A 16,094-nucleotide genomic window follows, 5' to 3' on the forward strand; every position below is an offset into this window, starting at 1 on the left:
GTTAAATTTCGCGGCATACGGTTTGTCAATAACCCACGGCGCATCGCCAACGTCGCGATGACGCACGAAGTATCGGAGGTTATGCCGCGCATGGTCGCGCAGACGACTCCTGTTTATATTATCGTTCTATGCCCTTCAAATGACACTACTTCGTTAGTAGCCGCAGTGATCGGAACTGGTTTCTATCGTGGTAAGTATTGTTCACTTTAATATGTAACTTGTCGTTTATTCCGATTATCATTGAATAAATTGCCATCGCGATTCATTCATTCATCTGTTTTACGAAAATTATTCGTACTATCAAACGTATAGTATAAATAGCGTCTTCCGTTTCGCCGCATACGCCTCACCGGCCATTCTTGTGACGTCGATCGGACGAGTGTTTCATCACGATAGCGCGAGGCAATTAGTCCCCTGTGTTTGCGTAGAAGAATTCAGTGAAATGCTGTGCCGATCAGCTCGGATTTCGTATATCTTTTTATTAAATGCAGGTCATTTCATATAAAAATAAAAATATCTTCCTTGCCGCGAGCAACATTTACCCGCACATCAAAATGTCGATAGAGTCCCTTGATGCTCTTCAAGGACATCGAAGAATTTAGACATATCCCCTTTAACCTTACGCGACCTCCAAGATTGCTCGTTCAATCCGACGTAACGACGTGCCGAACCATGTGCCAAGATGTTTGCAGCTGGTTTTAAAGATAAAATTTAAGATTAAGGCTGCGTTCCGAAATTCACTGCCAGTACTGAAAATCTGCAGTTTACGTTACGTATACGTGTCTCTTGATTGTAGATTTTCAATACTGGCAGTAAATTTCGGAACGCAGCCTAAATAACATTGAACAATTTGTCACATTCAAAATTACGTAAGCGTTTATGAATCTCTGGTAAATCTGTTACATTTTTAACTGTATTTTTGACAAATAAATATCGAGAAAAAAAATTTTTTTAATTGTCTAGAAGACCGGCACTACTAGCTTTTGTCACAGATACAATAAATATTGTGAAACGCTTCGTACAATTTAATTTATTTTATAAAACAAAATAGATAATCGATTCGATGTCATGAGGCACATAATTAATAATTTTCGGTGCAGTGCGATATAGAGAATAGCATCGAAGATAACAATTCCAATTTATGCAATATTTATCAATATCTTCGAAATGCAAAGCAATCGATATAACGATATAATATCGTCCGTTCGACGTCCGAGAATAGCGAAGAAATATGGCATGAATCGCGATCGCATGCCTATTCTATTTTAACCTAATATCCATTAACGAAACTCATTGCAATGAAACTCATTCTCTCGTGCCTGTTTCACATGACCGCGCCGGTTTCATCAATCGCAATCGCGCAGAAAATGCATGGCCGTTATGCGGCATCTTGTAATATTCTCACTCGCCGATTTTCTAGCTGCAATCAAGAAGACAACAATATGAGCAAAATCGGAATTAACGGATTTGGCCGTATCGGCCGTTTGGTGCTGAGAGCTTCTCTGGAACGCGGTGGTCAGGTACGTTGCAAAGCTGCAGACTACGAATCTAATCCGCAATTTTTCTATTAATCTGATATTTTCATCAGGTTGTAGCCATCAATGACCCCTTCATTGGTCTCGACTACATGGTCTACATGTTCAAGTATGACTCCACCCATGGTAAGTACAAGGGAGAAGTTAAGGCTGAAGGCGGCTGTCTCGTTGTCAACGGAAACAAGATTGCTGTCTTCAGCGAGCGTGAACCGAAGGCGATTCCATGGGCAAAAGCCGGTGCCGAATATGTTGTCGAGTCAACAGGCGTGTTCACCACCATCGATAAAGCCTCTGTACGTAAAATCAAAATCAAACTTGAATCAAATTTATAAAACTTTTTTTTAATAAATTTATTTTAGAGTGAAGATTGACATTGTATTTGTAGGCTCACTTAGAAGGCGGTGCGAAGAAAGTCATTATCTCCGCTCCGTCGGCTGACGCACCGATGTTCGTCGTCGGTGTGAACTTGGACGCTTACGATCCGAGCCACAAAGTAGTCTCCAACGCTTCCTGCACCACCAACTGCTTGGCGCCTCTTGCCAAGGTGATCCACGACAACTTCGAGATTGTTGAAGGTCTTATGACGACCGTTCACGCGATTACGGCCACTCAGAAGACCGTAGACGGTCCGTCTGGCAAAGTAAGTGTGATGTACAGCTATTTAGCAAAACAAGTTAAAGATTATTATATTATATAATCGCCATTGTTATATTATAATATTATTTATTATATTATTCGATAACAGCTGTGGCGTGATGGTCGTGGCGCGGCACAGAACATTATTCCTGCCGCAACGGGCGCTGCTAAAGCAGTCGGCAAGGTTATTCCGGCTCTCAATGGAAAACTTACTGGTATGGCTTTCCGTGTACCCGTGCCTAATGTATCCGTAGTCGACTTAACAGTTCGACTTGCCAAACCAGCCACTTATGATGATATCAAAGCTAAAGTAAAGGAGGCGTCTGAAGGCCCGCTGAAGGGAATTTTAGGCTACACCGAAGACGATGTAGTCTCGTCTGACTTTATCGGAGACAACCATTCGAGCATCTTTGATGCCAAGGCTGGCATACCTCTTAATGACAAGTTCGTGAAACTGATCTCGTGGTACGACAACGAGTTCGGCTATTCTAGCCGAGTTATCGATTTAATCAAGTACATGCAGACCAAGGACTAAACAGTCTTCAAAAGTCGATTATTCCCCCGATTATTCCTCCTAGTTCCGGTCTCGCCGTACAGCGAAGCAGTCGCTGCATGCGCATATCACTGTAAAGATTATTCCGTATTAATCAGCGTCATTACTAACGTGTAACAAGGATATACACGGAGTTGAGTAAAAAAGTAGCGTACATTTTCTCTCGCACAGTTGATAGAATCGTAGATGATGCGGTATATTTTTGTCGCTGTTTGAAATATAAAAGGAAACAAGCTCTAGTGTTCATCATATTTGAAGATATATATCTGGCTACTCTGTTGCGATTTAATCCAACGTTGAACCATTGTGAAGTATAAATGAGAATTATAGCTCAAACGTTACAAAACAGAACTTATGTAATCGCTAAGATTATGTTGCACATAATTGAAATAAAATTAGAGAGAAATGTATGTGACAATAGATTTACGTACAAATTTTGCTGTACTAAATTATTAAACGCAATTTTACTCATCGAAATCAACAATTACAGATCTTTTATCGCAAGTATGGAATTTTACTTGCATCTTGTCCTGATACAGAGTTATGTGCATACATTCATCCTTCGTCATTTGTTCATTCATATTCGAGAGATATGTCATAAGTATTTGTGATTTTCTTCTGTATGATTAACATTATTTTTCATTCACATAATGACGTCAATAAAAGTTGTTATGAAACTAAAGCAGTTCTTTTTATTCGTATTTGACAGATAAATCTGTATTCTACATTGATACACCTTTTTTTACAGGATCGCAAATAATAAGTTGGAGATATTGTTCTGATATAAGCATTAACTTTATATATCATTTTTATACAATATCTATACAATTACAAAAAATCTTTTGTGTATGACTCGTTGATTTTCAAGCTTTAACTTCTAAATAAGTCCGTGATATTTGACAAGACGATACACTGCTGATCATCGTTCATGACAGCAATATAAACTTTAAAATTTCATATTATATGGCACAGAGTTATTATTTTAGTAAGAGCGGTCACTTGGCAAATTCATTTGCTCTATTTATAGTAAAAAGAAGTAAAAATATTTAAGAGCACGAGACGAAGGTCTTACATTAATCACGGATCAATCTATATTTATTTGATTGGATAGAAATGGCGATTTTCATAGAGCGTTGAGACTAATATAGAACTAAACCACAAAAACTAAATCTAGAGTAAAAAAAATCAATTCAAGCAACTTTTGCTACATATTCAATATGTAAAGTAATCATGCAGTCACCTCTGCATCGATAAAAATATCGATATAAATAATCAGAAAGTAAGCAGATTATTTTATTGATTTGGTTTTGTTGCTGTGGCCTTGATAAGTCTATATTCCTCTCACGCTTTGAGTAATTTGCACCAACTATAGCATCTATTTTTTTTCAAACCTATACTAATGGGAATTAGTATTATCATTTCAAAGAATCGGTACACCAAAATCGACGTATTCAACATGAATTGATTCTGAGCATCATACACATCTATATAAATTTATTTCCGATATTCTGTTCCTGCAGATTCCACATTTTTCGTATATCTTTCTTCAACATTTAATAGGTATTTTGTAGGTACATTTGTTATCACGAAGTAAAATATTTAACTTCATAACAATTCTGTTTTTCTGTTTCTCAGTTGGCGTCATTCTTTTTTTTTTATGAAAGTTTCATATAATTATATGAAAATACAATTCGATTTTGTTGTAAACAATAAATATCTATCATTCGCCTTTGCAATACACAGCTAATTCGAAGTTTATGACGGACATTATGATTCCGCTCTTGGTGAACATACACTCTCAAGAGATTCATTAATATATGAAACATCCTACATAATTTTTACACAGTTAATTTCTACGCAGAAAAATAAAAATCCGAAATTTCAAGTATCGGCGCTGAAATCGAATAATAAAAACAGATGCACTTGTATGGCGCACTTAGACGGATATGTATAAATTCACAACAATGAAAAAGGAAGTTATTATGCAAAGCGTAACACAAGTCAGTAAATCACAAGGGAATTCAGTCACGTAAGCTTAGATGAATCTCTTACACTTTTCTTGCATATAAACGTGAACGATAGCTTATCAACTTGATAAAAGCAAGTTTGCAAATCAGTAAGCAAGAAAAGAAAGCAAACGAACCAATGCTAGATAGAAATGCGTTGAATTACAATATATATCTTGAAAATTATGAAAAGAAATATTTCCAAACATGTCCATCCGTGATCGAGTTATTAATAATATACATATACATATGTAAAGATTAAATTAATTCGATTGTTTGATTGGCTCGTTTGCTCTTTTTCTTTCTTGTTGATTTGATAAATTTACAAATACTTGTAAATCATACATCATCAATACAGAGATCATAATCAGATTTGTACACGATTTATAATTTTCTTATTAGACATCTTTCCGCTTTCATTCTTAAATATCTATATGTAATATTTTCACAAATTTTATCCCCTGCCGCATCCATCTGCTTACACTGATTTTATTATGAATATGAGTGAATACTTCGTTGGGAAAAGAGAAATTCTAGACTAGCATACTGTATTAAATACATGTGTTTGCAATGAGTAGAGGATACATAATAATACCTCGTAGTTTCGGATCGAATGAATGATAGCGAATAATAATCACATCAGGTCAAGAGCAAGAGTTTTGCGCGTAGATTTATACGCTCTTGAAGCGCGCTAGCTAGTTCTCGTGTTAGTTCTTCGCAGACTAATCGTAGTTCTGCATTCTTCTCCCTTAATTCTTGTAACGTCAATTGTTTTCCATCCTCCGATTCGTCCTTATTATCCTCTTCACCGCCGTCTCGTTCTATTAAGAAACGCCAAATATAATTAAAATATAATCGAAACGAATTTGAAGTTGCCTAAAATAAGCTTTATGAAAATAGAAATTTATTTTTAAAAGCATACACATGTCGGAAAAAAAAAAAAACGTATTTCCTTCAAAACAAATATAATACTATAATACTAAATATTATCAACTTGCGGGAAAAGATATAATCAGATGATTTCTTACTCGGACTGGGTTTCCTATAAATTTGGAATGCTCCACAAACTCCGGTAAATTGTTGGGACTGCGGCACCGTATTTTCTATAGATAGTATCGTATTCTCAGGCAGTTCACTCTTGGGGGAAAAGTGAGAGAAATCAGCGACAAAACCTTGACTTTCGCTTAATGTTCTTTGTCCCTCACCTTCGCTTCTTTGGCCGACTAATTTGCGAGGTGAAGTCTGTAACAGAAAATATCATCATTATAATTCTTGCCTTAGAAAGCTTTAGTATAAAGTTACAATTTGTTTGAAAAAAATAATGTTAATTTAAAAGACGTAGAGATCGATAAAACTTTTCTAAAAATGTAAGATTTTCATAACAAAAAAACTTACAATTCCTGGCGAAATTCTAGGTGGTACTAACGGCGGTGCCCCAAGAAAGCTTTGACCATTTTTCCCTACAAGAATGTTGCAAGTTGAAGCGTGAGACATCGATAAGCGCAGAATTGTGTTGTAGAGTATCGATAGTGATATATACCTAATTTATTAAGATCAAGACTAGAACTGCGCGCGTGTGTTCTGTACGGTCTGGGCGGTGGTGGAGGTGGCGGTTCCTTCTTTGGAGTGACGATGACGGCGTCTTCAGGAGCTGCAGTAGGTTTCTTAGCAAGTGGTCGTTGCGCTAACGATGCTGCAGAATGTTGTAGATCGTCATCACCCAAAGTTGTGCAACTGCTGCTGCTGCCGTTCGCGCCGGAAGCGAGAATTGCCGCTTCGGGCGTTAAGCGCAACGGCACCGGATGCAAAATCTTCGGGTCGCGCTCAACGGCTGACTTTTGGAAATCGAAATTCACTAGCTGCAATCCTGGACTGGTGACAGAACTGCTCGTTCCAGTTGGCGAATCCACGAACTTTGTCCATTCCTTATTCTTTTCGTTCGCCGAATTCGGCGGCGATTTTTGAGCGGTTGTCACCGGCGGAATTTGCGGCGCGGCAGTTGTCGTTTGCATGACTAATGGAATCGACAAGGACGGAGGTAAGACGTCGGGTAGAGGCACATGATTCCTCCTCAACACAACGAGATGCATAGCCACGTAAAATTCTTGTAAACTGAGCGCTCCGTCCCTCGTGACATCTGCTAGCTGCCAAATACGTCGTAACTCGGAAACGGGAAGTCGTGATTTTTCGAAAAATGTTCTAGCCACAGGCCCCGACAAAAGGCCTTCCGGATCAGATTGCAGCTGTGCGAACTGCGCGGCATAATAGTCACGCTGCTCGTCACTGATAATCCACACTTCTTCCGGTGGAAAACCCGAACCATCGCCTTCCCCTTCGGCCTCGTCGCTACTGTGACGTTCCGAGCTCTCCTCTTCCGTGCCCAGCAGTTGTCTCTGCTCTTCGGAAACTAACAAACCTTGCCAGCCTCCCGAAACAGAATCCAAGATGGTCTCACCGCCCAATATACTGTCGTTTCTCTCTTGAGTCACACTGTTTGTCGGAGTCGGAGAGTCCGTGCTTCCACCAGTCTCGCGCGGAGATTCCGCTTCGCTTTCACTTTCGGTACTCTCCGGAGCATGATGTCTGCTCTTTGCCCCTCTAGTCAAGTCCGGACTTCTCCTGCCATCCTCTTCACCAGAGGCTGGCCATGTAAACGCCGGCAATTGAATAACATCCAGAGGTGCGGTTACCACGTCTCTGGTGACTTCTAGACCAGCCTGATGAACCGCTATGAGCTTCAGCACTGCGTAAAATTGCTTTTTGCGTAGATGTGTGCTGCTCTTAGTTCCCATGCAAATATCCAATATCTACAAATTGAAATAAACATTAGTCATCGATACATAACTATATATTTATACAATGCTCGAATGTTTACACAAGTGGATTCATCACATGCTTTAATAAGTTATTTATGCTTTCTTTTTTTTTTAATCTACAATCTGATGACTCATTCTAACCATAATGATATATATTCTGCGTTAACATATATCTGAAAAAATGTAAGAATTTTTATAATGCTGCAGATTGTTGCAAAAAGCAACAGCGCGAGATAATTCAAGACATTGCCGGCTGGCTGCATCACGAAGCAATTACTAGCGAACGGTGCCGCCTACATAAATGCTATCGCGGCACAGCATTGCCAGATGTCAACTTCAATTTCCGAACTTCGAATTTACCTTCATCGTGACGTCCCGCGGCACGTTGGCCGAGCGTAACAGCTCGGCGACTTTGATAACGGGCACGCTGTCCGCATTCTCGCAGCTAAATATGAATATATCGCTGTAGGAGAGCTGCTCGGCCGGGGTCAGCTGCAGACTCGCTATCGACTCCCAATCCATCTTGACGATCCGTACGTCCGGGTCTGAGAATGCCTTCGACCGTCCCGGCGTTACTCCGTTACGTCTCTTCTCGTCCGCCTTGCACTCTGCTCGCGATCACGACACGGTCTGCTTCACGGTGCGGCCGCGATCCGTGTGGTCACATCGTTGCGCACGTTGACACAAATTTCAAGTCCCACAGGAGCTCCACGAGAAACGCCGTTTACAAGCTACACCTCCGTGCGTGATTATCGGACAAGCGCTGCCTCCAGCTGGTTGGCTGGCACGCGAGGTTCGGCGAGGTTTGACATTCCTATTACTATTCCCCGAGCGGTGCGTGCGCGTCACAGTCGCTCGTCACGAGTCGACCTGTTGGCGGGAAACTCGAGAGAAACCCACAATGTTGCATACGAAGTGCTGAGACATTCAATCTATTTTTAGTTGCATCTTGCAACTTTTTATCTTGTTTTTTTCGCCTATCTGAGTACTGTCTCTTACTCGAGATATTTGACACTCGATACATAGAGAATTTGATATGAAAGGAACAAAGCTGTTATAAATAACAAAAAAAAAACAGAAGATATCTCATATTCTTTTTTAGTGTTCTATTCTTTACAAACGTATGAATGACTTATCATTCTTATTGCGTATGTCTCAAACTTATTAGTTTTTTCAGTGTATTACACGAAAAACAATACTCACTTTCTAATTATTTATTTATTATTTCTGAAAAAGATTAATATTTTCAGAAAAGCGGAAGATAAAATGAAGAATCGATTTCAAATCGAGCACAATTTTTATAGATAAAATTTATATGTATATTTAATTTTTCAACATGATATATTTTATTTACACTAAGAATAAATAAACGAATCAAAGTATAATCGAACAACAATAATAGATTTTGATCAGTGTAATATATTTCATGATTCATATCACTTTGATCTAACGACACCTCAACAAGAGTACCGAAGTTAAAAGATCGAAATATTTCACTAGTAATTAGCCGTAACAATAAACGTGGAAATTACATTATCGCTGATGCTTCTATCTTCATTTTTTTTTCTATAAAAATAGTTTGAATGTCAGCCGATGCTCGTTCGCGTTTAATACAGTTTTTCTCGTAAAGGTATCGCTATGAGATTAGAATAGTTGCCAGTGCAAAATATACGTGCGCACTTTTCAAAATTAATGAACTCGTCTGGAATTCTATTGCTTTGCAAAATTCGAGATAGGGAAATTCAACGAAGAGTTTACTCAGTCATCGGACAGTAGTATCGAAAAAATAAAAAAAAAAACACCTACGATATTATTAATCGTACAAAATAGCTCGCGTGACTAGAAAAGATAATTACATACAGTCTTGTCGATGCAATAATGGTTTTGTTAGTAAAATACACAATGGATTGATCAGTTGATTTGGAGTTTTCATTTCGATGAAAAGCAATATGTTAGTGGATCGAAGAATTCTCCGCGATAGTCAACGAAGATGCGCCCTTCTTCGTGTTATCGCAACGTCCTCCAATCGATTTCTGTCCAAGTGTCTTAAATCGCAGATGCACAGGCGAATCTTCTCTAGAACTTCCGGTTATATTGTCCAGATCCCAATTGCCGAAATGTTCCTCGAATAAGTCTTCCAGCTTCTTTGAGAGGACTTCAATTTTCTTTATTCGCTCATCATCGTGCTGTGATAAAACAATTTTCTAATTGATATTTCAATTTAAACGACTAACATGACATATTTAAAAATACTGAGAGATTCGTCTTCCAAAATTAAACTTTGAAATAAAATATTTTGCAAAATTCAAAATGTTTGAATTTTAAGTAGGTGATTTTTTTACGCAACTCTATTTTAAACAATATTCTATTGTATCTACTAAAATCTATCGTATGATTTTCTGAACAAAAAGATGAATAGAATATAAAGAAAAAAGTTATTGATTATTACGAACCTGATGATATAATCTGGCATTGTGAAGGACGCGACGGAAATCTTTTACGGCGTGTTCGACTTTGTGATAAATCCGGTTCTTTAGCTTGTTCTCGATGATCTCGAGAAACATTGGACAATAATCCTCCACCTGCGAATCAAAGGAAGAAAATTTTCATCAAATAATATATCTAAAAATGTGTATGTCATTCTTGTTTGTGCTTGAAAACTAACTATTCCTGCGGATGAAAATTCACTGTCTTTTTCAGACGAAGGTAGACGCTTGAAGATCTTTGCTTCGTCCATTTGGCAGACAGTTTGATGAATCGTTTCTAGCTTGCTGAATGCCAAAGGGCTGAGAATCTGTTTTCTCCTGGAACTGTACCACACCGACCAGCCGCGATCGGCGGATTTACCGGCGCATTTAACCTCCGTGTGTTCCAAATCTCTTTTCCCGTGCGTCTTCAGTGCAGTTGACAGTTTCGGCGTTACATTGTTCGACTTGGCATCGCTGATTTTCGCGCACGATTCTTCCTGCAATTGAAGATCGTCCGCATTTTTCACCGCTTTCTTCTCGGCCGACCTCCGTGATTTATGTAAAAGCTGATAAGATTGTTCGGGATCCTTCTTCTGACATTTGCGGCCAGCAATTGGTACGGTCGATGAATTCGTAGCGCTTGATTTGTGCGACTCTTTCTTTTCCGAAACCGCATTGTTTGATTTCATGGATCTTCGTACCGTTTCAGAGTACGTAGCTCTTCCAATGTGACTTTCCAATTCTTTCGTTAACGCTTCGTCGTTTTTCGAAAAAGAACCAGAGATGTGCTCGCGAGAGAAGATTGCTGGATATTCGCTATCGATTATCGCCATAGGCGCTCTTGCGTCAGGATCCGCAATTGACGATTCGAGATGATTCGGTTTCGCGTCGGCGATATCCGAATTATTTGAGGATTCCGAACTTCGTCGATCTACGTCGTCCTCGCGTCGCTTCTGTTTACTCACGATACTCGCGTTATTGAGAGTTCTTATCAGCCAGGAATCCGTTTTCACGTTCGTCTTGATACTGAGAGCTGTTTGAACATGCTTTTTAGAAAAGGATTGTTTTGCTTATTACTAGGTACCATCTGTAAAAAAATCGCGATATATATTTAAATAATTTTGACAGTCCGAGCAATGAAATATATATATGTTTAAATCCTTGCGCGGAAATTTATTATTTCAGTGAAACTTCGCGCTTGATTTAAAATTTATACTTTATGAATAAAATTAATTATTACTTTAAAAATATTGCGCGTGATTTAACAATAAAATTATGCGTTAAAATTACCTTGTTATAATATTCACATTATTAAAAAATATAAAAATAAAAAATATATGTAAGTATATTATAATTTTCTGATATATTTTCTAGCAAATTCGTGAGTCAATCACTGATATCTTTACCATTCTCATCCTCACGCAATTGAGATACAGATATGACACTCGTGTTAGGCGACAATTTGCAAGTTGACTCCGAGTCATCTTCCGAGGCTTCGTAGGACGAGACACGATCGGCGTCGTCGCGCTTTATCGGCTTCGGATCGATCTGCTCTGACGTCGTCGGTAATATTTCAACATTCTCTTCGCTCTTATTATCTTTTCCAATACTGTCGTTGCAATCGATCTTCTTGGACGCGTTGCCACAATCCTTTACGTTAAGTGCTTCAAGAAGTATCTCGGCCGAGGCGCACGCTGCCTTCCAAGTGACATCCTGATAAGCAATCTGCGACAGAGATTCCGCGCGCTTCAGAATTCTCGGCGAATTCTCAAGATTAAATAGAGGCGCCGGCAATTGCGAAGCCGGCGGAAACGAAGTCTTTATCAACGTAGCGTTATTGATATTAGTGATCGATGCGCTCGCGTGTGGCAGAGGCGTCGACGATGCAGGCATCGATACGCTCTTCCCTTTATTGTGATGATTGCTCGCGTGCGCGTTGCGAGACGTCGCGTTACCGTCCGATCGGCGATTCGGCCGTCTCTGGTGCCGCTTCTTCGGCACGTTGTAGCTTCCCGGTTTCATGTACACCCGCACGTCCTCGGAGCTGTCGTACTCTTCCGGCGCTTGTTGCACTTGGAAACGATTGCTGGCGAAGTTGCCGGCGGCCCAAGGTGTGCTTTGAATGTTCGGTAAATTCTGCAGTGCCTGAAACTGTCGATTCGCGTCGATCTGCGGCTGCTTAGGCGTCGAGTGTTTCGACATCTCTTGCTGAGCGAACAATCGCGGCGCTGAACTCTCATTCATTCTCGACTCCTCGAAAGTCTGCACAGTCATTGGAATCTGCGCGTTTCGCATGCTGGCGAACCAGGCCGACAGGTTGGCCGCCATCTCCTCGGATTCCTTGTCAAATGTCCTAGGCTCGATCTGACTTAATAAGGTCACCTTGTTTCTTGGAACAGCCGGCAGTTCTATCTGATCCGTCTGCGATCTGCCGACGTAAACCGGATTGACGTTTGCGCTTTTAGCTCCGTAAATTTGTTCGCAATTTCGGCCGCTTCTCGTATTGATATCGGCAATAGGATAAGAACTTGAAGACGGATAGCCTCCGTATGTTAAAATTCCCGGAGCGGACGCGGGATGCGAGGAGCTCGAGTGACCAGAAACTGGAAACGCGAAGGACAAACAATTCTGCGCATAGAGTCCGCTGTAATTTATGGCGTTGTTTATCGCCGGATTATGCAGTCTGCATTCCGTATTGTCGTGCGACACTGGAAATTTATTTTCCAACAAACAATCATGTCTTCTATCTTTCGCATCCACGTTGCTTTCCATCACCTTGTTTCTCAGCTGAAAAAATTCGGCGTTCAACGATTTTTGAGTGGAATCAAACTTTCTGCACGACAATGCGTCTTTCGTACGAAGCTTACTGCCGACATCGGTGTGGCACGTGGAAACGTTAGGCACGGACTTCGCGGTGTTGATCGCGGACGACAGATTTTCGGTGATCGTCCATCTACTTCGTAATTTACTTTCCTTTTGATTCGCCGCTTGCTGCTCTTGCTGAGAATTGTATGAAACATTACGCGGGTTGCTTGTCGACAAAGGCGCGGATGTTGAGTTGTGTGAATTTTCCTGCGGGGACAATTTTCCAGTCGCGTTTCGCTGAGAGAAAGAGCTCGAAGGCAGCTGAGTAAAAAGATCATAGTTTGTGTAAAGCGACACGTCGCCCGGAAATGAGGACGATCCGCAGGTTGCGTTGCGCCTCTGATTCGTCGCTTCGTTGTTTTCTCCGAATTTCTGAAACGTTCGCACTATTTGCCGCAGCAGCTCGTACGTATTTTCTTCCCAGGTATGAAAGCACGTGATTAATTCGGGATCCAGTCTGTCTAGCAAATTAGAAAGATGTTGCTTGTTCAGGTAATTGTCGAGGCTCAGCCAACCGTTGCTAATTCGCAATAGAGCGTTAATGAGATCGCTGGTGAAAACTCGGTCTCCCGCAAACACCGGGATGCAAGTTGTAGACTTTGTGATTGCCATTCTCGTAGCGGCTGACAGACACGTTAACCAGCTTCGTCTGGAGTCCAGTTGCGAAGCGTCGGAAGCGAGAACGGTCTCAGCCTCCGTGCAACCCCAGTAAGCTGTTTTCCGGATCAGCTCCGGATATTGCGATCTGTCGACGCATGAACTGTCCGTTTGGACGCCTATCGACGTTCCGTTTTCGTACTCGGAGCAAAAATCAGTAAACCAACTCGTCTTGTTAGACACGTTGTCGCCCGCGCCGCTAAACAACGGCGCAGAATCAGCTTTGTTACCGGCTTTCGACTCCTCCTTGCCCAAATCGTTCGAGGACGTAGTATTGCACAGAGCCGAGACCATTTTTTCAGCTTCAATGGTGAAATCGAAGCTGGTCGACGATTCGTCGGAATAATGTTCCTCCTCGGTCTTCGTAGCGACGGGAATAGGCTTCTGCAAAGCACAATCGGCAGACTCGGGATTTTTGCTATTACTCGCGACTTCTTGCACCTCGTACGAACGTTTGGAGGCTAATTCGATCTGAGACGGCCAGCCGTTCTCGCTGCGACCGGTAGGAGCCACTCGAGGCTCGCGAGAATTCGATATCTTGCTCGCGTTATGCTTGAACGGCGGAAATTCCAACGTGGACAACAGCGAAGGCTTGTCTGCGCGCGACGGAGCGAGCACGAGACCGACGGGCGGATTCGAGAAGAGCTGAGAGGACTGCACCGACGAAGGGAACTGATTGTTGCCGAAGGCGGCTAGGCCGGTGTAAGGACTGAGATTGGGAAGCGGGAAGGACGAGTTGGCGTTGACGGCTTGTAGACTGCAGGTGTTCGTGGCCGAGATATTATAGTAGGAAGCCTGCATCGGACGTTGCTGCTGCTGCTGAGCGTTTTGTCGATCGTGAATGAGGCAGAAGGTCTGCACATCCGGCGGCTTGAAGCCGAAGGGCTGCTGTAACAAATGCGTCACTCCGGAATTGTTGCTGCAGTGCTCACTGGATAACGGTCCAGCGTGAGCAAAAGTCGAAGAGGCCACCAGGAAAGACGCGGTTGACGGAGGAATCGATGCGATGCTAGAAGACGGTTGATCGTAAAGCACCACGGGTTTCGGGTTGTATGAGAGTTGCTGTTGCTGTTGCTGCTGTTGGTAGTGTTGTTGGCCGCGCGACGGCTTGTTCTTCGAGTGCCATCGATTATTCTTACCTATTTCGTGTAGAACATCAGTTGTTATTGGTCACGCAATTAGATTTTACGACGGAACGTTTGTGAATTCGGTATTATTAATATTTGCAGTTTTCTGTATTGCTTGTAAAAAAAATCGACGCACTAGAATTATTTTATTATCGGGATACGTCGATTTTTCTTAAACAGTGTAAAAACTGTTTTGCGAAACAAAATGAATTAGAATAAAAGATAGGAGAAAACTGATTCGTAAAATTGGCATTAGATGATATTAATTGAGAAGGTAATTTATTTTTTTAAACCTTGAAGATGTAAAGGGACGGAATTCGATGAAACAGCGTGGGGTTGAACGTTCGGATAAACGCACGAGGGATAAAGTGCTGTTGCACATGGCTGAAGAGTCACCATTGAGTTACTGACGGGAGCATACAGAATTTGTTGTTGTTGCTGATGATAAACGGGTGATGTTGTTGGGATTGTAATTGGGGATGATCGGGGATGATGTACAGGCGATCGATTTGATCGTCCTGCCGCTTGGCGCATGATCCGCTTAATCCTTGGATCAAAACTTAATCCTCCGCCGTCTCCGAGTCGATGTTAGCAGCTTCTACCAGACGACAAAACCTGTCATTGTCTTTTTATCAATATCGTGAATTTTACTCCCTAAAATTTTTAATATCCTCGCGAATCATTCGATTTCAAATGCAATTGGTTACGTCTTTTCGGTTTACACGTCAAATTTTTTCGCTAGTAAATGCGCGTTGATATTTCATTCTATGGTATTTTATTTTTTTGTGAAATAATTATTTACTTGATTAAGGCCATAACGCCGCTATAATAATATATATTGCAACCAAAATGCATGACATTAAATGTAATGAAGTTAAAGTAACGTTATTTTAAAAAATCCTTATTTGAACTTATAGTGATAGTCGTTTATCTAATCGGAATGAATGTAGCAGCTATATCAGCTATTAATTGAAACTTTTCTAACTTCCTATTGAGAAAAATTTTATGCATTCTGAGAAATCATTATTTTTACATATCGCAAAATTCTACATTCATGAATGACGTCATTCTTAGCTATGATAGTAATTTCTGAATGATATCACCTTACGGTAATATCAATTCTCGGTAAGACAGTATGCAAAAACATATTTAATACTGCTTTATATCGTAAAAACAATATTTGTCATTTAAAATGAAATTATTATGTAAAATTATCAAAAATCTTACAATTGCAGTTCATATTTTGATATTTGAAATTCTATAAAGAAGATTTGTAGAACGTATTGTAGAGAAGTACAAATTAATGCTAACAGATGACTCTCTTAGGCAAATTTTCATGCTAAAAAATTACTGAAAGTTATAAATATATCCAATAGTAAATAACAGATACTATTATTACACAAGAATTATAAAGAAAAAACAATTTTAAAA

The 16,094-nt window shown here is 40.5% G+C and overlaps 3 protein-coding genes across 4 annotated transcripts; 1 reads left to right on the forward strand and 2 right to left on the reverse strand.

Annotated features, from left to right (window-relative positions):
* Positions 1-40: 40 nt before the first annotated feature.
* LOC105675989 (glyceraldehyde-3-phosphate dehydrogenase 1) lies at positions 41-3,406 on the forward strand. The gene is made up of 5 exons (XM_012373525.2): positions 41-190; positions 1,421-1,520; positions 1,589-1,828; positions 1,921-2,175; positions 2,281-3,406. Exons 2-5 carry the CDS (start codon positions 1,443-1,445, stop codon positions 2,704-2,706), a joined length of 999 nt encoding a protein of 332 aa, XP_012228948.1. The 5' UTR covers positions 41-190; positions 1,421-1,442; the 3' UTR covers positions 2,707-3,406.
* Positions 3,407-4,338: 932 nt separating this feature from the next.
* On the reverse strand, positions 4,339-8,332 carry Reps (RALBP1 associated Eps domain containing). Its single transcript, XM_012373524.2, has 5 exons — positions 7,907-8,332; positions 6,271-7,537; positions 6,126-6,190; positions 5,759-5,972; positions 4,339-5,551 (listed from the first exon to the last, which is right to left on the reverse strand). The coding sequence occupies exons 1-5, from the start codon at positions 8,066-8,068 to the stop codon at positions 5,370-5,372; spliced, it is 1,890 nt and encodes a 629-aa protein (XP_012228947.1). The 5' UTR covers positions 8,069-8,332; the 3' UTR covers positions 4,339-5,369.
* Positions 8,333-8,945: 613 nt separating this feature from the next.
* LOC105675965 (uncharacterized) lies at positions 8,946-15,593 on the reverse strand. Of its 2 annotated transcripts, XM_067349888.1 has the most exons (6): positions 15,466-15,593; positions 14,957-15,261; positions 11,421-14,675; positions 10,212-11,047; positions 10,000-10,128; positions 8,946-9,732 (listed from the first exon to the last, which is right to left on the reverse strand). In XM_067349888.1, the coding sequence occupies exons 2-6, from the start codon at positions 15,195-15,197 to the stop codon at positions 9,499-9,501; spliced, it is 4,695 nt and encodes a 1,564-aa protein (XP_067205989.1). In that variant the 5' UTR covers positions 15,198-15,261; positions 15,466-15,593; the 3' UTR covers positions 8,946-9,498. The 2 variants fall into 2 exon arrangements, with proteins under 2 accessions (XP_067205989.1, XP_067205990.1); XM_067349889.1 differs by lacking the exon at positions 15,466-15,593 and having other exon boundaries at positions 14,957-15,434.
* Between the last annotated feature and the right edge of the window lie 501 nt (positions 15,594-16,094).

Source organism: Linepithema humile, chromosome 2, assembly GCF_040581485.1.
Source record: "Linepithema humile isolate Giens D197 chromosome 2, Lhum_UNIL_v1.0, whole genome shotgun sequence".
Lineage (NCBI taxonomy): Eukaryota > Metazoa > Arthropoda > Insecta > Hymenoptera > Formicidae > Linepithema > Linepithema humile.

Excerpts from the sequence above, each read along its gene's own strand:
- LOC105675989 (XM_012373525.2), top strand. The coding sequence starts at position 1,443 with ATGAGCAAAATCGGAATTAACGGATTTGGCCGTATCGGCCGTTTGGTG. Across the intron at positions 1,521-1,588 it reads CTCTGGAACGCGGTGGTCAG|GTTGTAGCCATCAATGACCC; the intron begins GTACGTTGCAAA and ends TATTTTCATCAG. Across the intron at positions 1,829-1,920 it reads CCACCATCGATAAAGCCTCT|GCTCACTTAGAAGGCGGTGC; the intron begins GTACGTAAAATC and ends TTGTATTTGTAG.
- Reps (XM_012373524.2), bottom strand. The coding sequence starts at position 8,068 with ATGGATTGGGAGTCGATAGCGAGTCTGCAGCTGACCCCGGCCGAGCAG. Across the intron at positions 5,973-6,125 it reads CTAGAATTTCGCCAGGAATT|ACTTCACCTCGCAAATTAGT; the intron begins GTAAGTTTTTTT and ends TTTCTGTTACAG. Across the intron at positions 5,552-5,758 it reads TTATAGGAAACCCAGTCCGA|AACGAGACGGCGGTGAAGAG; the intron begins GTAAGAAATCAT and ends GTTTCTTAATAG.
- LOC105675965 (XM_067349888.1), bottom strand. The coding sequence starts at position 15,197 with ATGCGCCAAGCGGCAGGACGATCAAATCGATCGCCTGTACATCATCCC. Across the intron at positions 11,048-11,420 it reads ATTGCGTGAGGATGAGAATG|CTCTCAGTATCAAGACGAAC; the intron begins GTAAAGATATCA and ends ATGTTCAAACAG. Across the intron at positions 10,129-10,211 it reads AATTTTCATCCGCAGGAATA|GTGGAGGATTATTGTCCAAT; the intron begins GTTAGTTTTCAA and ends TTTGATTCGCAG.